The sequence below is a fragment of the Microcaecilia unicolor genome, chromosome 5 (assembly GCF_901765095.1).
Source record: "Microcaecilia unicolor chromosome 5, aMicUni1.1, whole genome shotgun sequence".
Lineage (NCBI taxonomy): Eukaryota > Metazoa > Chordata > Amphibia > Gymnophiona > Siphonopidae > Microcaecilia > Microcaecilia unicolor.
Window position 1 is genome coordinate 40048625 of NC_044035.1, and position 26795 is coordinate 40075419.

General features: G+C 45.8%; 1 protein-coding gene across 1 annotated transcript in view; it reads right to left on the bottom strand.

The window, feature by feature from the left end:
- CNNM2 (cyclin and CBS domain divalent metal cation transport mediator 2) overlaps nucleotides 1-26795 on the bottom strand; it is a 360906-nt gene that overhangs the window by 80987 nt on the left and 253124 nt on the right. The window contains exons 2-3 of the mRNA XM_030204726.1: nucleotides 18545-18688; nucleotides 13977-14114 (exon numbers count right to left, since the gene is read on the bottom strand). Of these exons, the coding sequence (XP_030060586.1) occupies nucleotides 13977-14114; nucleotides 18545-18688 (282 nt within the window). The remainder of the gene's footprint in view (nucleotides 1-13976; nucleotides 14115-18544; nucleotides 18689-26795) is intronic.

Below are 26795 nucleotides of genomic sequence, written 5' to 3' on the forward strand. Positions count from 1 at the left end.
TTTGAGTAGAGATTTGAAGATGGACAGTGAGGGTGCTTGGCGTATGGGCACAGGGAGTCTATTCCAGGCATAGGGTGAGGCGAGGCAGAAAGGGCGGAGCCTGGAATTGGCGGTGGTGGAGAAGGGTACCGAGAGGAGGGATTTGCCTTGTGATCGGAGGTTACGGGTAGGGGCTTACGGGGAGATGAGGGTGGAGAGGAAGTGAGGGGCTGCAGATTGAGAGCATTTGTAGGAGGAGCTTGAATTGTATGCGGTGTCTGATCGGAAGCCAGTGAAGAGACTTGAGGAGGGGGGTGATGTGCGCATAACGGATTTGGCGGAAGATGAGACGCGCAGCCGAGTTCTGAACGGATTGAAGGGGGGGTAGATGGTTAAGTGGGAGGCCAGTGAGGAGCAGATTGCAGTAATCAAGGCGAGAGGAAATGAGAGCGTGGATAAGAGTATGGGTGGTGTGTTCAGAGAGGAAGGGGCGAATTTTGTTGATGTTGTAGAGAAAGAAGTGACAGGTCTTGGCTGTCTGCTGGATATGGGCAGAGGAGAGGGAGGAGTCGAAGATGACTCCAAGGTTGCGGGCAGATGAGATGGGAAGGATGAGGGAGAGTGGAGGGAGAGGAGATATGGGTTTAGGTGGGAAGACAATGAGCTCAGTCTTGGCCATGTTCAGTTTCAGGTGGCGGTTGGACATCCAGGCAGCGATGTCAGATAAGCAGGCCGATACTTTGGCCTGGGTTTCTGCGGTGATGTCTGGTGTGGAGAGATAAAGCTGAGTGTCATCGGCATAAAGATGATATTGGAAACCATGAGAGGAGATCAGTGAGCCCAGGGAAGAGGTGTAGATTGAAAAAAGAAGGGGCCCAAGGACAGATCCTTGAGGAACCCCAACAGAGAGCGGGATGGGAGTGGAGGAAGAGCCATGAGAGTGAACTCTGAAGGTGCGGTTGGAGAGATAAGAGGGGAACCAGGAGAGGACAGAGCCCTGGAACCCAAGTGAAGATAGTGTGTCAAGAAGTAGATTATGGTTAACAGTATCAAAGGCGGCGGATAGGTCAAGGAGGATGAGGATGACCTTTGGATTTTGCAAGGAACAGGTCATTACAGACTTTAGTAAGAGCCGTTTCCGTCGAGTGTAAAGGGCGAAAACCGGACTGAAGCGGGTCAAGGATGGCATGAGAGGAGAGAAAATCGAGGCAGCGGCTGTGAACGGCGCGTTCAAGTATCTTGGACAGGAAGGGTAGGAGGGAGATGGGGCGATAGTTGGAAGGACAGGTAGGGTCAAGTGAAGGTTTCTTGAGGAGCGGTGTGACAACAGCATGCTTGAATGAGTCGGGGACAGTTGCAGTGGAGAGAGAGAGGTTGAGGATATGACAGATGGGGGGGGGGGTGACAGTGGGAGAGATGGTGTTAAGTAAATTGGTAGGGATGGGATCAGAGGAACAGGTGGTGCATTTCGAGGAGGAGAGAAGTTGGGCTGTTTCCTCTTCGGTGATATCAGTAAAAGAGGAGAAGGAGGCTTGGGTTGGATAGTTGAGGGAGTGGGTTAAATGGTGAAGAGGAGGAGGTGGCTTGGTAGCGAATTCAAGGTTGATCTTTTGCACCTTGTCGCGGAAGTACTCGGCTAGACATTGAGGAGAGAGTGAGGGGAGGTGGGAGAGGAGGGCACTTTGAGGAGGGCGTTAAGGGTGGCAAAGAGGCGACGAGGGTTGGAGCTGAGAGAATTAGTCAGGTGGGTGTAGTATTCCTGTTTGGCAAGGAATAGGGAGGACTGGAAGGAGGATAGCATGAATTTGTAATGACAGAAGTCACTTTGGGTGCGAGATTTCCTCCAGAGGCGTTCAGCCGATCGTGCGCAGGATCGAAGGTATCGGATGCAAGGGGTCAGCCAGGGCTGAGGATTAGTGTGTTGTGTGGGGCGGGAGATGGATGGTGCAAGGGTATCCAGGGCAGAGGAGAGAGAGCCTTGTCAACAGATTCGGAGGACATGATGGACGGGAGGAGATTGGAGATTTGAGAGGAAAGGGTGGGAGGGTCGACAGCCTGGAGATTTCTGGAAGTGGTGGTTACTAGTGGACGGGACTGCGGGGGAGGGTGAAGAAGTGTGAAGGTGATCAGGTGATGATCTGAGAGAGGGAGAGCAGAGGTGCAGAAATCGGAGGGTGAGCAGGAAGAGGAGAAAGGGATCCTCAGACATGGATCAACAGCCACATATTTACAGCTGTTTCCATATTAGCTCCTGGATGTCAATCATTGGTCCCTGCTTCTTTTAAAAGATGATTTTAAAGATATCCTTTTAAAAGAAAGGACATCTGTTCAAATTAGCATATGGAACATTTAAGGGTTGATTTAAAAGATCTATCTGGATCAATATGGCTACAGGTGTGGAGGACTGATATGTATGTCTGTATTTAGATCAAGGAGTACAGACTGGATATTTGGGTTTGTGTGTGTATGGCTGTAAGAGATTTTATTTAGTTTTTGTTTTTAATTTGGTTTTAGGGTTTACTGCTTTGTTTTATGACTTTTGGGCCCTTTTACTAAGCAGCGCTAAAAAGTGGCTAGCTCTATCCCCAGCGCGGGTCTTTCCCATGCGCTGAGGCCACTTTTAGCGCGGCGGTAGAATGGCTCCATTTTCCATTATTCCTGAGCACTTATCAACACCTGTTTTCTAGGCGGTAAGGGCTCACACGCTAACCATGTACTAATTGGTTAGCGTCTGGTGATGTCGCTGTGCTAACCAATTAGCACAGAACAGGCATATGCTCCGCCCCAGACACATCGCCATGTGGGTAGTAACATGGGACACCTTAGCGCACCCTGCGGTAGTTCCTTTGAACCTGCGATATGCACGCATTAGTGCTTATCGCAGCTTAGCACAAGGGCCCCATTGTATGTTATTTCTGTACTCCGCCTCGGAAAAAGCGAATGCTACATACCTGTAGAAGGTATTCTCCGAGGACAGCAGGCTGATTGTTCTCACTGATGGGTGACGTCCCCGGCAGCCCCTCCAATCGGAATCTTCACTAGCAAAGGCCTTTGCTAGTCCTCGCGCGCCGATGCGCACCGCGCATGCGCGGCCGTCTTCCCGCCCGAAACCGGCTTGTGCCGGCCAGTCTCATATGTAGCAAAACCAAGACAAGGGAAGACACAACTCCAAAGGGGAGGCGGGCGGGTTTGTGAGAACAATCAGCCTGCTGTCCTCGGAGAATACCTTCTACAGGTATGTAGCATTCGCTTTCTCCGAGGACAAGCAGGCTGCTTGTTCTCACTGATGGGGTATCCCTAGCCCCCAGGCTCACTCAAAACAACAACCATGGTCAATTGGGCCTCGCAACGGCGAGGACATAACTGAGATTGACCTAAAAAATTTACCAACTAACTGAGAGTGCAGCCTGGAACAGAACAAACAGGGCCCTCGGGGGGTGGAGTTGGATCCTAAAGCCCAAACAGGTTCTGAAGAACTGACTGCCCGAACCGACTGTCGCGTCGGGTATCCTGCTGCAGGCAGTAATGAGATGTGAATGTGTGGACAGATGACCACGTCGCAGCTTTGCAAATTTCTTCAATAGAGGCTGACTTCAAGTGGGCTACCGACGCTGCCATGGCTCTAACATTATGAGCCGTGACATGACCCTCAAGAGTCAGCCCAGCCTGGGCGTAAGTGAAGGAAATGCAATCTGCTAGCCAATTGGATATGGTGCGTTTCCCCACAGCCACTCCCCTCCTATTGGGATCAAAAAAAACAAACAATTGGGCGGACTGTCTGTTGGGCTGTGTCCGCTCCAGGTAGAAGGCCAATGCTCTCTTGCAGTCCAATGTGTGCAGCTGACGTTCAGCAGGGCAGGAATGAGGACGGGGAAATAATGTTGGCAAGACAATTGACTGGTTCAGATGGAACTCCGACACAACCTTTGGCAAGAACTTAGGGTGAGTGCGGAGGACTACTCTGTTATGATGAAATTTGGTGTAAGGGGCCTGGGCTACCAGGGCCTGAAGCTCACTGACTCTACGAGCTGAAGTAACTGCCACCAAGAAAATGACCTTCCAGGTCAAGTACTTCAGATGGCAGGAATCCAGTGGCTCAAAAGGAGGTTTCATCAGCTGGGTGAGAACGACATTGAGATCCCATGACACTGTAGGAGGCTTGACAGGGGGCTTTGACAAAAGCAAACCTCTCATGAAGCGAACAACTAAAGGCTGTCCTGAGATCGGCTTACCTTCCACACGGTAATGGTATGCACTGATTGCACTAAGGTGAACCCTTACAGAGTTGGTCTTGAGACCAGACTCAGACAAGTGCAGAAGGTATTCAAGCAGGGTCTGTGTAGGACAAGAGCGAGGATCTAGGGCCTTGCTATCACACCAGACGGCAAACCTCCTCCACAGAAAGAAGTAACTCCTCTTGGTGGAATCTTTCCTGGAAGCAAGCAAGATACGGGAGACACCCTCTGACAGACCCAAGAGGCAAAGTCTACGCTCTCAACATCCAGGCCGTGAGAGCCAGGGACCGGAGGTTGGGATGCAGAAGCGCCCCTTCGTCCTGCGTGATGAGGGTCGGAAAACACTCCAATCTCCACGGTTCTTCGGAGGACAACTCCAGAAGAAGAGGGAACCAGATCTGACGCGGCCAAAAAGGAGCAATCAGAATCATGGTGCCTCGGTCTTGCTTGAGTTTCAACAAAGTCTTCCCCACCAGAGGTATGGGAGGATAAGCATACAGCAGACCCTCCCCCCAGTCCAGGAGGACGGCATCCGATGCCAGTCTGCCGTGGGCCTGAAGCCTGGAACAGAACTGAGGGACTTTGTGGTTGGCTCGAGATGCGAAGAGGTCTACCAAGGGGGTGCCCCACACCTGGAAGATCTGTCGCACTACACGGGAATTGAGCGACCACTCGTGAGGTTGCATAATCCTGCTCAACCTGTCGGCCAGACTGTTGTTTACGCCTGCCAGATATGTGGCTTGGAGCACCATGCCGTGACGGCGAGCCCAGAGCCACATGCTGACGGCTTCCTGACACAGGGGGCGAGATCCGGTGCCCCCCTGCTTGTTGACGTAGTACATGGCAACCTGGTTGTCTGTCTGAATTTGGATAATTTGGTGGGACAGCCGATCTCTGAAAGCCTTCAGAGCGTTCCAGATCGCTCGTAACTCCAGAAGATTGATCTGTAGATCGCGTTCCTGGAGGGACCAGCTTCCTTGGGTGTGAAGCCCATCGACATGAGCTCCCCACCCCAGGAGAGACGCATCCGTGGTCAGCACTTTTTGTGGCTGAGGAATTTGGAAAGGACGTCCCACAGTCAAATTGGACCAAATCGTCCACCAATACAGGGATTCGAGAAAATTCGTGGACAGGTGGATCACGTCTTCTAGACCCCCAGCAGCCTGAAACCACTGGGAAGCTAGGGTCCATTGGGCAGATCTCATGTGAAGGCGTGCCATGGGAGTCACATGAACTGTGGAGGCCATGTGGCCCAGCAATCTCAACATCTGCCGAGCTGTGATCTGCTGGGACGCTCGCACCCGCGAGACGAGGGACAACAAGTTGTTGGCTCTCGCCTCTGGGAGATAGGCGCGAGCCGTCCGAGAATCCAGCAGAGCTCCTATGAATTCGAGTCTCTGCGCCGGGAGGAGATGGGACTTTGGGTAATTTATCACAAACCCCAGTAGCTCCAGGAGGCGAATAGCCATCTGCATGGACTGCAGGGCTCCTGCCTCGGACGTGTTCTTCACCAGCCAATCGTCGAGATATGGGAACACGTGCACCCCCAGCCTGCGAAGTGCCGCTGCTACTACAGCCAAGCACTTTGTGAACACCCTGGGCGCAGAGGCGAGCCCAAAGGGTAGCACACAGTACTGGAAGTGACGTGTGCCCAGCTGAAATCGCAGATACTGTCTGTGAGCTGGCAGTATCGGGATGTGTGTGTAGGCGTCCTTCAAGTCCAGAGAGCATAGCCAATCGTTTTCCTGAATCATGGGAAGGAGGGTGCCCAGGGAAAGCATCCTGAACTTTTCTTTGACCAGATATTTGTTCAGGGCCCTTAGGTCTAGGATGGGATGCATCCCCCCTGTTTTCTTTTCCACAAGGAAGTACCTGGAATAGAATCCCAGCCCTTCTTGCCCGGATGGCACGGGCTCGACCGCATTGGCGCTGAGAAGGGCAGAGAGTTCCTCTGCAAGTACCTGCTTGTGCTGGAAGCTGTAAGACTGAGCTCCCGGTGGACAATTTGGAGGTTTTGAGGCCAAATTGAGGGTGTATCCTTGCCGGACTATTTGGAGAACCCACTGATCGGAGGTTATGAGAGGCCACCTTTGGTGAAAAGCTTTCAACCTCCCTCCGACTGGCAGGTCGCCTGGCACTGACACTGGGATGTCGGTTATGCTCTGCTGGAGCCAGTCAAAAGCTCGTCCCTTGCTTTTGCTGGGGAGCCGAGGGGCCTTGCTGAGGCGCACGCTGCTGACGAGAGCGAGCGCGCTGGGGCTTAGCCTGGGCCGCAGGCTGTCGAGAAGGAGGATTGTACCTACACTTGCCAGAAGAGTAGGGAACAGTCTTCCTTCCCCCAAAAAATCTTCTACCTGTAGAGGTAGAGGCTGAAGGCTGCCGGCGGGAGAACTTGTCGAATGCGGTGTCCCACTGGTGGAGCTGCTCTACCACCTGTTCGACTTTCTCTCCAAAAATGTTATCCGCACGGCAAGGCGAGTCCGCAATCCGCTGCTGGATTCTATTCTCCAGGTCGGAGGCACGCAGCCATGAGAGCCTGCGCATCACCACACCTTGAGCAGCGGCCCTGGACGCAACATCAAAGGTGTCATACACCCCTCTGGCCAGGAATTTTCTGCACGCCTTCAGCTGCCTGACCACCTCCTGAAATGGCTTGGCTTGCTCAGGGGGGAGCGCATCAACCAAGCCTGCCAACTGCCGCACATTGTTCTGCATGTGTATGCTCGTGTAGAGCTGGTAAGACTGAATTTTGGCCACGAGCATAGAAGAATGGTAGGCCTTCCTCCCAAAGGAGTCTAAGGTTCTAGAGTCCTTGCCCGGGGGCGCCGAAGCATGCTCCCTAGAACTCTTAGCCTTCTTTAGGGCCAGATCCACAACTCCAGAATCATGAGGCAACTGAGTGCGCATCAGATCTGGGTCCCCATGGATCCGGTACTGGGACTCGATCTTCTTGGGGATGTGGGGATTAGTTAAAGGCTTGGTCCAGTTCGCAAGCAATGTCTTTTTTAGGACATGGTGCAAGGGAACAGTGGACGCTTCCTTAGGTGGAAAAGGATAGTCCAGGAGCTCAAACATTTCAGCCCTGGGCTCGTCCTCCACAACCACCGGGAAGGGGATGGCCGTAGACATCTCCCGGACAAAGGAGGCAAAAGACAGACTCTCAGGAGGGGAAAGCTGTCTTTCAGGAGAGGGAGTGGGATCGGAAGGAAGACCCTCAGACTCCTCGTCAGAGAAATATCTGGGGTCTTCTTCCTCTTCCCACGAGGCCTCACCCTCGGTGTCAGACACAAGTTCACGGACCTGTGTCTGCAACCGTGCCCGACTCGACTCCGTGGAGCCACGTCCACGATGGGGGCGTCGAGAGGTAGACTCCCTCGCCCGCATCGGCGAAGCTCCCTCCGTCGACGTAGTCGGGGAGCCTTCCTGGGAGGCGACGGCAGCCGGTACCGCACGCGGCACCGACGCCGGAGACCTCACCTCGGGCGATGGGCCCGCCGGCGCCACGCTCGACGGTACCGGTGGCGCAAGCACCACCGATACCGGAGGGGTAGGGCGCAGCAGCTCTCGTTCAGCAGCTCTCGTTCAGAGCGGCTGCAGAGAAAGGCATGGAGGTCGATGCAGGCGTCGACGTCAGAACCTGTTCCGGGCATGGAGGCTGTTCCGGGCTGTCCAGAGTGGAGCGCATCGACACCTCCTGAACAGAGGGTGAGCGGTCCTCTCGGCGCCGATGCCTACTGGGTGCCGACTCCTTCGGCGACCCAGAGCTCTCGGTACCGACATGGGAAGGGGACCGGTGACGATGCTTCTTCGACTTCTTGGGACGAAGCATGTCACCAAAGCTTCCCGGTACCGACGAGGAGGACGTAGAATCCAGCCGTCGCTTCCTCGGGGCCGAGACCGAAGAAGGTCGGTCTCGGGGGGGCTGTACCGCAGGAGCCCTCAGGGTAGGGGGAGACCCACCCGAAGGCTCACCGCCACCAGCAGGGGAATGGACAGCCCTCATCTGCACTCCAGACGAAGCACCACCGTCCGACGACATCAGCAGACGAGGTCCCGGTACCACCGACGTCGATGCAGCTGTCCGATGTCTCGGCGCTGATGCAGAGGGCCGATGCCTCGATGCACTCGATGTACTGGCCGCCGAGGTTGAAGGTCTGGACGCTGAAGACGTCGATGCACTCGATACCCCCGGTGCCGATGCCGACGAAGAGCCCGAGAACAAAATGTTCCACTGGGCTAACCTCGCTACCTGAGTCCGCCTTTGCAAAAGGGAACACAGACTACAGGCCTGAGGGCGGTGCCAGCCCCCAGACACTGAAGACACGACGCGTGCCTGTCAGTGAGCGAGATTACCCGGGCGCACTGGGTGCACTTCTTGAAGCCGCTGGAAGGCTTCGATGTCATGGGCGGAAAAATCACGCCGGCGAAATCGAAAGACGAAATGGCGAAATTTGGCACAGAAAAAAAGGGAAATTTCGACCGGGGCCTAAGTAAGGCCTACCCCGACGACGAAAGAAAACTTAACGGGGCGAAAAAAACTCGAAGTAGAGGAAGGAAAAACCAAAAGTGGTTAATCCAAATAATTTCTGTAATTTCTCACAGAAAGCAGTCGAAAACGACGCGCGAGGCCGACTTTTCGGGGCACGAACGGTAAAACACAACCGTACCGAGCGCGGAGAAAAGAAGACTGGCCGGCACAAGCCGGTTTCGGGCGGGAAGACGGCCGCGCATGCGCGGTGCGCATCGGCGCACGAGGACTAGCAAAGGCCTTTGCTAGTGAAGATTCCGATTGGAGGGGCTGCCGGGGACGTCACCCATCAGTGAGAACAAGCAGCCTGCTTGTCCTCGGAGAAAGCAGATTATAAATAAATCTTAAGTCTTAAGCCAGCAATTCTATGACTTGATGTCAAGCATAGGAGCCAACTTTTCAAAATGATTGTGGGTGCTGAAATTTTTTTTGTTTTACAGGTGGTGCATTTTCCCCCTCTCCCCCTCCCCCCATTCTTATCCAGCAATTCTCCTCTCTCCCCTACCCTCTCCTCTCTTGCATGTCCAGCGAATTCTCCTCTCTCCCATGCCCTCCCCTCCCTCCCTCCATGTCCAACAAGTCTCATCTCTCACCAGCCCTCTTCCATGTCCAGCGATTTCTCCTCTCTCCCCTCCCCTCCATGTCCAGTAACTCGCCCCAAACATCACCTGCCCCTTTTCAACCCCCCCCCCCCCCTCCACCGAGTTCCAGGCCCCCCTCTCCTCCAAGTTCCAGGCCTCCTCCTCCGATTTCCAGGCTCTGCTCTCCTCCAAGTTCCAGGCTCCCCTCCTATTTCTAGCCCCCCCCCTCTCCTCCGAGTGCCAGTCCCAACCCCAGCCCGACCTCTTCTCCCATAACAGACCTCTGTCCTCGCCTTCCTGCCTCCCATAATTTAAAACTCTTCTTACCTCGGTCACGGGCCGGCAGCAGTGAAAGGCAAGCAGGCTCGGCTTCAGCCTTCCCTTGTCTCTCAGCTCTGGTCCCGCCCTCATTTCCTGTTTCCACGAAGGTGAGACCAGAGCTGAGAGACAAGGGGAGGCTGAAGCCGAGCCTGCTCGCCTTTCACTGCTGCCGGCCTGGGACCGAGGTAAGATGAGTTTTAAATTTTGGGCTGCAGGAAGGTGAGGACGGAGGACTGTTGAGCCGGGCGGGTTAAAATATTGGAGGTGCTTGAGCACCCACAGCACCCACGGAGTCAGCGCCTATGGTGTCAAGATACAGGTGCTACACAGGGGTGCACTTAGCAACAATTGTATATTGGTTTCTGGGTGCACCAAAGCAGTTATAAAATAGGAGCACAAAGTTGCTCTGGCACGCCACAATTTAGGCGCGACCACTTACGCCAGGTCAATGACTGGCACAGGCTGGCACACCTAAGTGCACCATGCAATGTGTGCAACTGTGTGCATTGCTTGGTGACACGCCCATGCACGCCTATAAGTACACCCCCTTCACAGCTGCCCACTAAGCTATTTTGGTATATATGGTACAGAACAGCGTCTAGCAGTTGGGCACATAACTGTCAATTAATGGCATCAATGTTGCGCGTGAGTGCTAGTACTGTATAACGTATGCAAGCTATTGGCACCTTTTGTTACGTGCCAACTTCTAGAACTGCCTTTGAAATGAGGAGGGGCAATTCTGTAAAGATCACCAAAATTTAGCGCACGGATGCTGCAGTCTAAGTGCGACTTCTACATATGCAATTACACATTATAGAATCCCTGGTGTAAGCTGGCATTTTTGCACGACCATTTACGCCATGGCAGTGGCTGGTGTAAATGACAGTGACTAAATGTTGCAGTTGCGTGTGTGACGGTATTCTAGAGTCTTAGCGTGTAAGTGCTGGACATGCCCCTCCCAAGCGCACACCCCTCTTGCAGCTACACCTTATCCCCCGGACTTTATATAGCGTGGCCAAAATTATGCATGCAAATCCGGTCGTATTCTGGATTTGTGCGCGCTATTTAATTACTTAACACGCCAATCAGTGCTGATAATTATTCAGCAATTATTGACACTAATTGGTATTAATTAGAATTTACGCACACAACTTGCTAGGCAATTTCTGTAAAGCGGTGAGTGTAAATTCTAATGTGCGCTGCCAAAAAGGGTGTGTGGCCATGGGCAGACCGTAGGCATTCTGAAAATCTATGCGCATGGTTACAGAATACACCTGCTCCGCACCTAACTTAGGGCCCTTTTACTAAGGCGCGTAGGCGCCTACTCACGTTCAACGCATGTCAAATTGGAACTTCCGCCCTAATTCCATTTTGTACTTGCGTCCAAAAGACGCGGTAGAAAATACTTTCTATTTTCTACGTTGTGGTACTTACCCGGCGGTCATCGGCAGTTTACGCGCTAGCCGCTTACTGCCCGGTTAGTGCGTGAGACCTTACCGCTAAGTCAATGGGTGGGGGTAGAGTCTCAGGCTGAAAATGGACACGCGCTGGTTTTAATTTTGCCGCACGTCCATTTTTGGCCACAAAAAAAAGCACTTTTTTCCCAGGCACGCTGAAAAAATGACCTGCGTGCGTACAAAACAAGCGCCTTCACCAGTGCAGGCCGCTTTTCGGCATGCCTTAGTAAAAGGGCCCCTTAGGTGCCAGTATAAGCGCCAGTATTTACACCGTTTTACTTTGTGTAAATAGATACGCCTAAATTTAGGTGCAGGCATGGACACTAGGCATATTCAATATGCCTAGGAGGAAATATTTTCAGCACCGATTTTTCAGGCACCATATATAGAATCTAGTCCTATAGTTTTGTGTGTGAAGGGGCCCTTTTAATTAACTTGCTCTAAAAAGTGGCCTGCGGTAGTTTTAGCACGTGGCTTTCCCACGTGGCCATTAGCATGGGAGCCCTTACCACCATCTATTTTGTAGGTGCTAGGGGCTCCCGTGCTAATCTGGCGCTAATCGGCTGACGTGCTGCAATGCCCCCGCGCTAACCGATTAGCACAACGAATGTCTACTCTTCACCCATAAACACACCCCCGACCTAAAAAAATAAAACCTATTTTTTAATGCAGGATTGGTGCGTGGCAAGTGGCGAACTACCGCGGGACGCCTCAGCTCATCCTGCAGCAGTGCTTTTTGATGCACAGTAGGCATACACTAGTGCCTACCGCCACTTAGTAAAAAGGCCCCTAAGTTTCCAGCACAGCGTCTAAGTGCAATCATGCATATAACTGCAAATAAATGCCAATTAGCGCCAATTAACTCCCAATTATCTGTGATTATTGTTTGTAAGCACCAAGTACTGCCTAATCAAAATAAATGTTTCCAATATATTGAGTCACAACTCTGTCCATTTTCTTAATAATGCAAAATAACAAAAAAATAATATAAACTCTTATAAAATATACCAGTCATATGACAGATAACCTCTCATCAATTCTGCTGGGCATAAACTTCTACATTTGATACAAACAAACCACCACCAATAAAGTCACTTGTCCACTGTGCGATTCTGGTATATAATAAGTGATTATATTCTTTTTGAAAACAGAGGTGCCTTCTAGAACATACATATATGTGTCAGTGGTGGGGACAAGGTTAACATGGGAGACCACTAGGATGGCTCCCCCATGTCACTCACCCATGATGGCATCCGTTGATAGTAGTGGCAAGAGCCTGCTACTCCATTCCTTATCACTCTACTTTCCTCCCATAAACTGTCGTCGGCACACAAAACAGGGCTGCCGAGAGGGGGGCAAAATTCCCCGAGCCCATAATTTGGTATTATTTAAAAAAAGGGCTGGATTTGTGATTCAGTGTGTTTGAAGCATTTATTTTGATCTCAACAAATTTTTTTCACATTATATTGGAACTATTAGATGTTATATAATTTAGGGATATAGTTATCAACTTGGGGGTACCGTTAAGATGTGTTATTTTACTGTTAAATCCAGTTATCAGTAACTAGGTCTTACTGAATAAAATGGGGCCTGTGCTAAAATAACTGAGTTTGTGATAAAATAACACTTCTTAACAGTAGCTCACTTTCATAATTATGCCCCTTAGGGTCCAATGATTGACATCCAGGGATTAATATGAAAACAACTGATTGTAAACTCTTTTGAGCAGGGACTGTCTTTTCTTCATGTTCAATTGTGAAGTGCTGCGTACGACTGGTAGTGCTGTAGAAATGATTTGTAGTAGTAGTAGTAGTAACTGTAAATTTGTGTCTATTACACCATGTTTGAGGATCCCTTTTCTCAGTATTTTAGGTTGGAGTTTTGTTTGATTGCATGGTACTGTTCCAACTAGACTGTTGGGGCATGCTTATCAAAGTCTTATCTACAAGATTCACAACATTACAATGGAGGACTTGACAGCAATCACCTTCTCTCTACAATAAGCCACTATCCTGTTTGGGAGACAGATACCAGGGAAGGAAAAGAACTGTGATTTACATATAGCATATGAAAAGAAGAGCATGGACATTGAGGAAATACCAGGTTAGCATTGGCAATTAACCTCCTCATACTTCCGTGGTACTCTACAAAACACAAGCTTGGTAGGTTCTACTGTTGAACAATGTCTATCTTAACCTCCACATCTTTCAAGAAAAGCGTGTTAACTTCATGTCAACTAAGTTTCAATACAATACCACTGGAACTAAAGATCAGCAGCTCTAACCAGGAAATGTTCATATTGAGAAGAGTGGTAGATTAAGACCCTCTGGGGCCCCCAGGCACCAAGACTTTGAGAACCTTTCCTCAAAGAGGAAGAGTTGTATTGGTGGGGTGGCGGTGTGATACTATATGATGTCAACAAACCTGTACTATATATCAGCCAACAAGAGTTCAGGCTTCAATGAGAGGAAGTCAAACATATAATAGATGAGTAGTATTTGAATTAAAAGAACTGCATCAATTATTCTTTTGATAACAGTCAACCAGGGGCAGGAGTGAAGACAACTTCTGGTCCTCAAACCATCAGACCCTTTTAATTAGTGGCTTATCAGGTGGAAGGTTAATTTATGAACATACTTTCACAGGAACCATATCAACAGGCACCCCCGCATGGTTGCTGACATTCATCCTTGGCCTTAATCTCATCTAAGAAGAAACATACTAATAAGCAAACATAGGAAGGGAGAGAATTTGCAGAAAAATGTGTTGTTGTTCACCCCTACCACTTCCAAATCCCCACCTCCTGCCTCCACTTCCGATGTGAAACTCGCTTTTGAATTGTTAGTGATTTCATACTGTGATAAGCCACACTTGCCTGTTGCTAGGAAACGGTGCATGGCCAATAGGAGTTGTGGTGATATTTTGACCTTCACTTCACTGTCTGTTTGTTTGAAGGCAGAGAAATCTTGCTTCCTCTCCCGGTGTGTCACTTTCTTTTTTGTTCTGTTATCAGCTGTGAGAGAAGACATTACGTTTCAAAAGGGAAGTAGCTGGACAACACATTGGCAATAATCCAGTCCAGAAAAACAATGTAACTACACTTAAATAAATACCCCTAAGAATAAGGTGAACAGAAAGTAGAAGATCATGTTATCTTCCTGCTTGCAATAAGTCGTTCATTTTCAATGATGTAACAACATTCAGATTCAGCAACATATGGCGACCACGACACATTTCTGCATGCCTCCAACACAGAGTTTCTTAACCTTGTTTTTTTTTTGTTTCCTGCACCCCTTTAACTGATCCATGAAACCCTCGCACCCCTTCCTAAATCACATGTCCACTACTGATAGCTGCATATATCGCTGTTAGCAGTTAACACCGTTAGCAGCTAACATGTCACTAAAATTACAGTAGTACACAGTTATACTAACAATAACCGTCCTAATAACTGTTTAGAAAATTCAATAAATTACCTCAGATTTCAATACCCTTCTCCACACCCTATTTGACCTCTTTCTACATCCCTTGGGGATGCGAGCACCAAGAACCCCTGCTCTAACACAAGATATGCAGTGTGATATTTCTGTATGCCTCTAATGCAGTGGTATGATAGATTCACACTTCCATGAAGGCATGGGGGAACCTACACGGAATGGCAATTACAATCCTAAACAGTAGTGGTATAATAGTATTGGGTTCCCAAGAAGGCAGGGGGACTACACGGAGGGATCATGAATAAAACTGAAGCTCCAGTGAGCATAGGGAGGCTTGATTTCTACTACAGCTTCACTAACTTTGGTGGCTACTGGGATTATCGCAAAATTTGGTAAAAACACAAATAAGGGGGTAGGGAGGTTGGGGACTGGCTTAAGTATTAGTTTTGTAACTAATTGAAGATGGCAAATGTTGAGCATGAATAGGCCAAATATGGAGGGTAGTAGTAGGGTTGAGAGGTCAGAGAAGGAAGGGTTGGCATTTAGGGGTTGGGCTTCATATGGGAATTTATTAGGCAATTTTCAAACTCCCTGTATTGCTGCAAAGTTCCTGGGCACATTTTAAAAAAAAATTTTTATTTATCAATTTATTTTAATAACATTTATGCCAAATACATAAATTCAGAATTAAGAGAACATCTATCAGGTAAATTATAAATAAGGTACAATTCAAATTTATATGTTTGTCCACATTAAACCTTATACGATCCAAGAACCAGGAACTTAAAATTAATTAGCCAAATGACCAAAATATTATCTCAAAACACGTGAGGGACAAAGGATTCAAGTTGATGCAGCCGATTTAGCGTTATTATCCAATGCTAACATCACATTACTCTTTACTAACAATAAATTCTGTGAGCTTTCCTGGTTCAAAAAAAATATAATTAGTAGCTTCTAAAGAAATGTAACATTTACAAGGAAATTTCAGTGTAAAGGTCCCCCCCAATTGTAGGACCCTTGATTTCAATAATAAGAAGTCTTTTCTTCGTTTTTGTGTTTCTCGTGAGAGATCCGGAAATACTTGAATTTTTGAACCAAGAAAAGGAGTAGTGATATGGCGAAAGAACAGACTGAATATGTTATTGCGGTCCAGCTCTAGAGCAAATGTTACCAACAACGTTGTCCTTTCCGTAATAACTTCCAGTGAACTTTCCAAAAACTGTGTTAAATTCACATCTGCCTGAGGTACTTGCAAATTACCAGTTCCAGCACCAGAAATGTAAAACACCCTAGTTAAAGGGGGAAATGCTTCTGACGGAATACCCAAAACTTCGGTAAAATATTTTTTCAACATTTCTTTAGCTGGGATTAAGGGGGACTTTGGAAAGTTCAGAAAACGGAGGTTATTCCTCCTCATTTGATTTTCCAAATAATCAACCTTTTTTCTTTGGAAGTTATCATCTTTAATAACCGTCAAAATAGACGTTTTAACTAATTTTACCTCACTTTCTAAGGAGTCCGTTCTTGTTACCTGCTCAGTAACCTTATCCGCCAATTCAATCTGTGCTTGAGATAATTTCCCCACATCAGCCCGCAAAGATTCGGCTACCTGTAGCAAGGTGGTGTTTAAGCATTGGATCGCCTCCCATATGGAGTCCACCGTGACAACAGTCGGTCTTACGATTTCCCCGATTCTCACGGAAGGTCCTCCCCGAATATGCACAAACTCTAAGCCTGATTGCACCGTTGTTTGAACTGGGGACGAAGTAGCTATTGGGTCTCCATCACAAACCGCAGGATTTCCACTTCTGGGCGTTCCCATTGTTTGCCCAAACATAGCTAACAACTCTCCTCCTGGCCTCAAGGGTGTTGTCGTCGGAGGGGGACTAAGAGTCACTCCCTCTATGCTAAGGTCCGATATCGCTACCGGGCCCCTCGAAGCGCCTTCCTGAGTCCTATGGAGCAACAGACCGGACTCCTCCAACGTTGCCTGTCGGGTGGATATAGGGTTTACCCATCCTGCGGAGCTAGGTTCGTTGGGTTTGCCCTTTCTCTTCCCCAAAATACAATAGGGAAGGTTCTCACTCGATATTCAGCGAGGTGGGTCAGGAGCTGCAGCTCACACGTCCCTCACGAACGCCATCTTGGATCTCCTCCTGGGCACATTTTTAACCACATCCTTTGCTTCAGTTGTTGAAAATGAAAGTAGGTGTATGCTTCCACTTTGAAAACTGTCAAAGGAAAAAGTGCGTGCCAGAAACATGTGTCTACTTTTCCTGCAGGTACTTCTGGCTAGCTTAAGTGTGTGTGCCTAACCCCCTCCCCCCCACCCCAATATGCTCATACATACCCAGTTACGCTTGTATTCTCTAAAGTAAAGGAGGTGTCTACTTTCCTTTATGAAATAGGCTCCTAATAGAAGCCCTCTAGGCACCCCTTTATAGAATTGCTCTGTACATGGATTATTTTACACAGGACATGAGCATGTGCAATGTTTTATACACTTAAGTAGGATTTCATTAAACTACAAATAAAAAGTAGGCACAGACAAGTCAAACCACCCAGGTTTATGCAATTTTCAGGTAGGCATTTCCAGGGCCACAGAATAAGTGAAGAGGTAGGCAGGATTGCATGAATTTTATAAAACACAATCTTACTTCAACAAGAACAAAAATGGATTTTTATTTTGAATTCTCTAAAGCCTGTCGGTTTGAATTTGCATACTGAATGGTGTCATTTTTTTTCTAAACAGCTGAACATCTGATTGGACAATTGCTATGAAGGCATCTGACATCATTTTTTAAAAGAGGTGGCCATTTTGAATGACAGTGAGAGCCAGTTGACAGCAGTAGAGATGGAAGTGCTGTCTGTAGATGTAAGAGACATTTTAAAGCATATTTTCAAAGCACTTAGCCTTCCAAAGTTCCATAGGTTTTCTAAGGAACTTTGGAAGGCTAAGTGCTTTGAAAATATGCCTTATTATGTTGTATATTGTTTCGAATGATTAAATGAGCAGTGCCTGATTTCTTTTTAATCTTTTGATAGCCCCGGTGTTGTGGATCCTGACTCAGGTTGGCAAAACGTTGGCCACTGCTGGTCCTGGGGGATTGTGCTTGTTGGAGAAGTTAGTTTGCTATCAGCTTGCCATGAGTTCTTTAAGATAAGTGCACTTACAGCTCTATAAATTGTTTGATCTGGAGCTCTTTGAGGCGTTTCCTTTCTATTTTTTGAATTAAGTCTTTCTCTCTTTTTTGAATAGTGGAACATATGATTTTGTAAGTGAATTTCTTTGTGTTTCCACAACCTTATTTTGATTTTATAAAACATGTGCATCTGTACTGATGCCTACCAGGATAGGGACAGGTAATCCACCGAGGTGGACGAACAACAAAATCCCACAGTGCAAATGAACAAGATGAAGGAGTGGGAAGTGGACCAATGACTCCAGAGACTGGGACAGTAGAATCAAACAAAGAAATGTTATTACAAACTCTGTACAGAGTCTGTAATAAATTTCTTTGTTTGATTCTACTGCCCCAGTCTCTGGAGTCATTGGTCCACGTTCCAATCCTTCATCTTGTTCTGATTCCTACCAGCACATACATGCACTAAACGTGTGCATGTCTACCTTCACTGGAGCAAATTTATAAAGATACACATAAAACAAAATAATATATAAAAACCTAAAGGGTTTTTTTCTGCTTACTGTTTAATTGATCTCCTTGTCTTGTTTCACTCTCCCTATTTAGTGGTCTAAGGAAGAGAACAGAATTACCTGACTGAAATAATTCCTATATATTACTTTCTCTGTATTTCTGGCAAGTTGTTTTATCGCTTCTAAAAATTTAAATGGTTATAAATTAAAAACAAAAAAAAAACAAAACCTAAAGGGTCAACAGAACAAGCATACTGAAAAAAGAACCCAACTGTGGGCTACTGAAAGTCTGTGCTACTGTGGTTTTTCAGCATTAACAGTGGGTATATAGTATGCAAGTCTACTCACTGTACAAATCTGTTTCATCTAGAATCTCGGACTTGATGATTTCTTCAATCACATCTTCTAAAGTGACAATTCCCAGTACCTCATAAAATGGGTCTCCTTCTCCTTCGTTGTTCACTCTCTGTACTATAGCCAAGTGGGATTTGCCTGCAGACAAAAAGAAGACGGGTAAGAGCCACCACCTAGGCAAGTTTCCCTTACAAAGTCTTACAAAAATATGCCTTTAATTCCCAAACTGACTGGCATGCATTAGTGATTACTGATATAACAGGTACTGCAGTGATTCATCAAAGAGGAACGTTATTGTAATTAATATGAAACCAAACTAAACGGCTGTGGCAAAAAAAGAACCTCTGTCACCTGCTCTGATGACAAGAAGTGGCCCGCTCTTAATGGCCACCTCTGAATTGAACAGCTCCTGCATAATTCTCTCTCTAATGTTCTATTAAACCACTACAGATTTGTTCTTTTTCCAGGAACGATCCAGGCTCGTAGCCAGTTTCCACAGCCTCAGAGCCCCAAATATCTGCCTAATCACAATCCTTAACTATTTTGTTATTTACAGATCAGCTAAGCTAAATATAAATGCAGAGGTAAGGATCTAACCAACTACGCATGCTTAAGACGCCAAGGTCATTAGTTTGATTAGGCTTTTCAGAGTACAGGTAGCAATGTTATATAACACTCGGCATCAGTCTCCACACTGGCATGTCATTAGGTTCCCCCACCTGCTAGCCATATAGTCTGACACTAAGCTTTTAGACTTATAGATAACTTTTTCCACTCTGCACAAGTAAGGCACTGTTTCCAATTATGGCCTTCTTTCGTTTCAGCTCAGAAGTCAAAATGTACGTGTAAGGTATACATGTATTCACGAGAAGCACAATCCCACCATATTTATATGTAAGCTGTATTCAACGTCGAAACTTCCTTATGACTCATAGGATTTCCAAATGGCTGAGAAATTTTAGGAATGTTTTAACCAGGGCGATTAACCCCCTTCAAAACCTCAGGAGAACACAGTGCAATCGCCAACAGTATTTCCATTGGTCCATCAATTAATTCATGGTATGTTGCCAAGACAATGTGACTTTGTTGGCCAGACCTCTTGAAAAGCTGTAATACGTAGAAGCCAGAAAACTATGTCTAGAAAACGAGCAAGCATGCAAACAATCCCAGGATAGGTATGCTAATGTTGAATCAAAACTAAAATATTTTAAGCAAATGAAGCCATGTAGGAAACTTATCAGTAACTAATATAAACAGTGGATTAGGTCAAGCAAATTCAATTTTGTACATTTTCCCATCCGTTTTCCCAGGGACAGTTATCATAAGTAGTTCACAAATTCTTTGTCAATGCTGTCTATTGAAAGTTAAAATTATTTTGCTATTCTCAGCTTGTGATCATTTAAAAGGAATTTTCCAAAGCAAAGTCTAATATTAGACTCTAATGAAGTTTCCATTCCACTCGGGAGATATTCTCACCAAAGTAACTAGCGCACAATCTGATTGTCTTGGAGCTACTCATTTAAATGCAGATGGACATACTTCAAATACCAGCCACACAACACCAATGAGTCCTGTCTTGAAGGGACTTACACTGAGTTATTAGGCCAAATTGTACTTCCAAACTTTGCAAATGCAAAGAATCTGAACACGCTGGCTCAAGTGCATATTTCTGCAGGTACCCTGGCTGCATTCTAAACTCTCTAAGATTTTCAGATAGAATGCTGCCTTTCCCTTTCTGAATCTATTAAACAAGAAGGTTTCTGTTACTAGAAGCCAGCCTCCAACCCCTGCTTTACTCTTCTCTTAAGGTAAAGCTTATGGGCTCTGCACCAATTAGCATTATAAGAATAAACCCCTTAAATCAAAACCAGTATTTAAATCAAAAGATGAAAAATCAAATTTAAAATCTGGAAGCATTACGATAACATTAAAATTAACCAAATGGTAGTAAAACCATAGAAAGGCCACTAGAAGCAACCGATTTTTATTTAGGCCTATTTACTAAAGCTTGGTAAGGCTTTATATTTACTGAGCAATAATTAACATACGGGAACCGGAAAACTTGTGTGTTAACCGTTGAGAATATTCCCAGCGTGTTAACATTCGGTTTACACAGAGAAATTATTTTTGAATTAATGCACATGACTTGCATGGGAGATAACGCAAGGCAGATAATTAACACCTGTTGCAGTAGCATTAACTGCTCCATGTTATCTGCCGCACTAGCAGTAACTGTGTATTAACTAGAAGTTGCAGCCCCCGTCCATTCCACGCCCTCTTTTCTGTTAGCTGTTTAATGTGGGAAATACCACACGCTCATGGGATAATACTCACGTTAAACAGCTAACACAATTTACAATAGCTTTGACTTTTTTTTTCAGACATTTAGCATACAAGGCTAGAGGACTCGGAGCGCCATAGCTGCGTAGGCGCCTTTGCGCGCCCAACACGTGCCAAATTGGAGTTACTGCCCGGTTACCGCGTGGCCATTGCGGTAATTTCAATTTTGGAGCGTGTCCACTATGCGCACCTGAAAATTATTTTTTATTTTCTGGCACGCGTAGCAGATGTGCACCAAGTGGCATCTGATGCACGTAGGTCATTACTGCCCAAATTCTTTACCTCTAGGTCTATGGCTGGCGGTAAGGTCTCAGACCCAAAATGGACACATGGCAATTTTGATTTTGCTGCACGTCCATTTTCAGGAAAAAAAAAAAAGAGAGGCCTTTTTTTACAGGCGTGCTGAAAATGGATTGGTGCGGGCCCAAAACCAGCGCCTACACTACCGCAAGCCATTTTTCAGTGTGTCTTTGCAAAACGACCTCTGAGAAGTGAGAGTTCAATAAGTTTCAATTTGATCAATTTTCCAAACAAAAATTAAAAAAAAAATAGATTTTTTTTCTTTTTGCTCCTCGGGATAGGAAATTTCACACCTGGTTTACCTAAAGCTGATCCTTTGGCTACATCAAAAATTTTAAGGGCAGTGCAAAGAAGGGCTGTGCATGACCAAGTGGGAGAAATGGGTTTGATTCATGAATCTGACTTCTGTTCCCGATACCACCAGGGACCGGGAACACTGTGGTGGCAATATTCACATCTCATACTTGAAAGAAATAATTTCAATCGTGCAAGAGTGATATCTACCAATGGCGCGACTCAGGCAAAGAGGGGCAATTCAAGGTTAGTAGCCAGTACGCGGAAAAGAACTGTCCTCCTCAAACTTCACCCATGTTTTGGGCTAGAAATTCAGGTGTGGAATAAGGAGAGTCCAGCCAAAAAATACATTCTTTTCTTTTGAACTTCAGCATGGTTATCAGTGGTATTCTTATCAGGGATATTTATTTCTATTCCACTGTATCAAGATAGAAAGTGGTGACCACAGAGTTTACACCAATTTGTACTCAAAATGTACCCAAGATCCCAACATTCTGAGACAGCTTTGAAATCTATAAAATGGTGACTCTTCCTGACCAGGACCCTGTTGGTTTTAACTATGCTTTCTCTAATGTATACATTTCCAGAAGGATTTTATTTAATTTTATTGTGTTTTTTTACCATAAGTGGAAGCTCGAGAGAGGAGGGACTGCCTCTTATGTATGTATTAGGATTTATTTACTGCCTTTTTGAAGGAATTCACTCAAGGCAGTGTACAGTAAGAATAAATCAAACATGAGCAAATAACAATGCACAGTACACTACTTACAATGTCAACACAGTACGTAGTAGGACATTTTAATAGACAATGTAGCGTATAAGCAACGAAGGAGCATATAAATAGGTATGAGGAGTCTTATGTGTATCTAGCAGGGCTACTGAAATGGTAATAGTATTAATGTAAATTTATGGATATGCTTATAGGGGTCCTTTTACCAAGCTGCAGGGAAAAAGAGCCCTGCGCTAGCAGTGGGGGCCATTTTTCCTGCACGCCAAGGCCCTTTTTAGCGCAGCCAGTAAAAAAGCCCCCAGACAGAAGGATCCAACAATGAATGGGAGGGTACGGGTTTTGGAATGAGGAGCGAGGATGGAATGAATGGGAGGGAAGAATGAAGGAAGGAAGAGACGAATGAAGGTGAGAGAAGAAAAAGCTCATTTTGGTGGAAACAAATTAGCCTGTACATAAATGAGTGAAACAAATAAAAAGGGGGGAAAGAAAAGGGTGACAACAACAACAACAAAAAAAAACACAGAAAAGATTTTTTAAAAGATAGAAATTAACCAAATACATATAAGGAGAGTAGCAATTTTTTTTTTTTGGTCTCTGGAAGAGTTTGATTAATATGAAGTTGAGGATTTATACATCATGTTAAAATTGAGGGTTGGGCTTTGGTAGTACTGATGTGATTTTTGAATTAATTTTATGAATGTTATATAGGTGGTTCATTATGTAGATATGTATGATTTTGCCTGACACTAACGATCATATTGACTGAAGATGCATAAACCACCTTGAGTTCAAGAGAGTTATGTAGACTATAAATGTGCTTTAAATTGTAAATACTTAATTCAAACTTTTCAATAACAGTTTAGATTCATAAAACCACCATAAAATAATATACAAACATAGGCAAATAGACTGGATAATTGTTGCAGAAGTTTAAATACATCTGGAGAGAGACCTTGGGAGTAACAATGTCCAGTAATCCAGGTAGCCAAACAGTGTGATGAAATGGTAGCCAGGGTTAGAGAGATGCAGGGCTGCATAAGGAGAGGTAAAACTAGTAGAAACAAAGAGGTAATAATGCCTCTGCATGGGTCATTGGGAAGACGTCACCTACAGTATAGCCAGAAAGGACAAAATGAGGCTAAGCTGTAGGCTCTGCTTCAGGTATCATATAAGATGAGACTTGGGGGGTCCTTTTACAAAGGCGTGAGAGGGTCTACGTGCGTCCAGCGTGCACCAAATCGACACTGCCGCCCAGTTAGTGTGTGAGCCAGGCAGTATTTCCGAATTTGGCGCGTGCCAAATCCCACGGCAGAAAATAATTTTTTATTTTCTACCATGGGCTGCTTACCCGGCGGTAAACAGCAGTTGGCATACGCAGCATGCTTACCACACGGGTAGCGCGCGAGACCTTACTGCTAGGTCAATAGGTGGCAGTAAGGTCTCAGGCTGAAAATGGATGTGCGCTGGCTTCAATTTTACTGCACGTCCATTTTCAGGCCCCTTCAAAAAAGGCCCTTTTTCCTAGATGCGGTGAAAAACGGCCCAGTGCGCACCCAAAAGATGCGCTTGCACTACCGCAGGCTGCTTTTATCATGGCTTAATAAAAGGACAGGACCCTTCGATGATCTAGAGCAGGGGTGGGCAACCATTTCTTCAAGTGCTACATACTCAGTCGGAGTTTTAAGATTTCCACAATGAATATGCATGAGATGATTTGCATGTAATGATTCCATTGTATGCAAACAGATCTCATACGTATTCATTGTGGAAATCTTTAAAACAAAAATGGTCACAGGACTTTATACTGGAATCATAAAGTTCCATTAATGCGCCCAGACCTATTATTTTCATATCTCCATCATCTACCATTAATTTGTTTCAAAGTCCACAAAAAATAAAGTGATATCCCAAATATCAAAAACCAAAAATGATGACAACTTATCTGGAACAGAACTGAAAAGTCTCAGGGTACCACATCCTACACAAACATTAGTTCAAAGTTGTGCAGAAATTCAATTATAGGTGACACAATGCCAATCAAGATCTATAGGTATTTCGATGGCATCTGTCTGCTTCTGGGGTTGTTGCACAATGGTTAAAGTTGTCAAATACCTTATATATTGCACCAATAATGCTTAAAATTACACATTTTGGCTGAAAGGAAAGATGAGCAATTCAACAAGGGCAAATCCAAATGGGTAAAAGTCAAAGTCAACCCCTCCAAAGGGACACCACCTTGTAGGGGTGGAGGGGCTTCCGTGTTTCAATGACTCAGAGGGCTATGCTGAAGGGTTACCCATATCAGACAGGCCTCTGAGGAGAAACCAGACAAAGAGTGTCCCAAACTGGAGGATCCAAGATGGTGTCGAGGGAGGACGTATGTTAGTTGAGTTCCCGTTTTACACCAGAATACCTGAAGAAGTTGGCATGCTCCCCAGAGTATGGGGAAGAGAAAAGGCAAAGCCATGGTGTTGTCCTCCTCGAACATGGCTGGGGTTCCCACCACTTCTCAGCCTACTTTGGAGAGATTCGGGGTCATAACGTCGGGGATATCGGTTCCTGCTTCGGGGAACAGCAAGGCTTTATCGCCGAATCTCAGTGGAGAGGGAGTGACTTTGAGTCCCCCTGCTGGCACGACCCCTCCAAGACCCGGAAACAGTAATGCTTCGCTATGGAGGTCGAGAGTGGAAATGCCTGAAGTGGGTTAGGATTTTCACGCGACCCGAGGAGGTCCTGGCGCAGCATCGACTCTGGATAATAAACCAACTGGGGGATTGGAGAGTGAGCTCTTCCCCCCAAATTGGATCTGGTGAAGCCAATAATGTCACAATGGACGTACTATGGGAAGTGCTCCAGAGTGTAAATAACTCTCTTCTTCAGATGTTTAAAATTTTTCAGGAATAAACATGCGAGTTAAAGAATTTATATTGATACTTATCTAACAAAGTGGAAGTCCAAGATATAAAAATAGAGACTTTGACTACGGAATTGGTTTCTCTACGAAAATCAGTTAATTTGGTAATGGACAGCCATGATTCTTGTAAAAATTGGAATTTCTGGAGAACCAATTAAGGAAAAATAACTTGAGAATGATAAATTTTCCTATAACATCCTATATATCAGCTACTGAACTGTTGAAGAAATATTTCTCTGATATTTTGCAAATACCTTCTGAGAGCCACCCTCTGGTGTCTAAAGTGATTTATATTTCCCTTAAAATTTTCTTTATCAGAGAAAAGAGATGTGAACTTAACTGACATTTTGGAAAATTCAGAAATTACAGATAGAGTTATATTATTAGTAACTTTCGCCTTTGATTTAGATAGGAACAATGTTTTGAAAATGGCTGATAGCATTTTGGGTTCAAAGATGAATATATTTCCTGACATATCAAGGGAATCGCAGACTAGGAGGCGTGAATTCTTGGCTTTTAAGCCAGGAATCATTGCCCTAGGTGGGACTTTGCTAGTGCGATTCCCTTGTGTTTTATTTCCTTATTACTTATTTGTTGAACCTAAGAAATTACAAGAGTTTGTGGAGTTGAAAGAACAGATGAAGAACCCTCTGCAGCAACTTCCTTTAGTTACCACTGTACCGGCTGCAATTATCGATTAACCTTCCTCCTTCAGAAAATGTGAATTGTAAGATTAAGCATTTTGAGTTTTTCTTATTTTCTTTGAGATTGTTTTCCTGATCTTGGTTCGCTCAATTGTGGACAATTATATAATATATATTGATGAGAGAAAATGTTTTCTTTTTCCTTTATATTAATTTCTGTTTTTCCTTACATTTATGTGATAAATGTGAATGTAATTAAGTAAAATGATCTATATAAATAATTCTCACCTCCAACGTTCAGTGAAGCACTGAATCTACTGTTCCTAGGGTAGGCTGTCAGGACCACTCACCCTCCTAGGCTGTCACCACCACTCACCCTCACTAATAGACATGCCCTCAGCCATGACCCTTCCGGACATAATTTGCAACCCCAACGTTCTACTGAAGCAACGTTTATCATTTCCAACTTCCGTCATGGTGTAGATCGCAGTGGAACCATGACTGTCTGCCCCGCCCTCACGTACAACGTCATTACGTCGAGAGCGGAGCCATGGAGGACCAATCAAACAGCACCCACAATGCTACGCTACCAAACGACACACACCCAATGCCTTACACGCACGAAGCACCGATCGAGGAGCTGCAATAATGCAAGGATATGGGACCACACAGTGACGGTATGTCACTCACCCTCCCCCCCCCCCCGAACATCGCTCAAACAACAAAACCTCGCTAGCGCCCGTTTCATTGCTCTCTGAAATGGGCCACTTTTACTAGTAAATAAATTTTTAAAAAGTCAAAGTCAAATAGAAAATCTTATTTCAAGTCATTAACCATGAAATGGTATCCTTTCAGGTAAACTTTTCTTTCTGCTTATTCTCTCTTCTGGGGCCTTGGGAAGAGAACATCTCATCTGGTCCCAAATTGGGTAATACCCTGCTCTTGTCTGTAAACTCTATTAGCTATACTCACAAAAGACCGTTCATCATCCTACAGTTCATGAGTCAGAACTTGGATTAAATA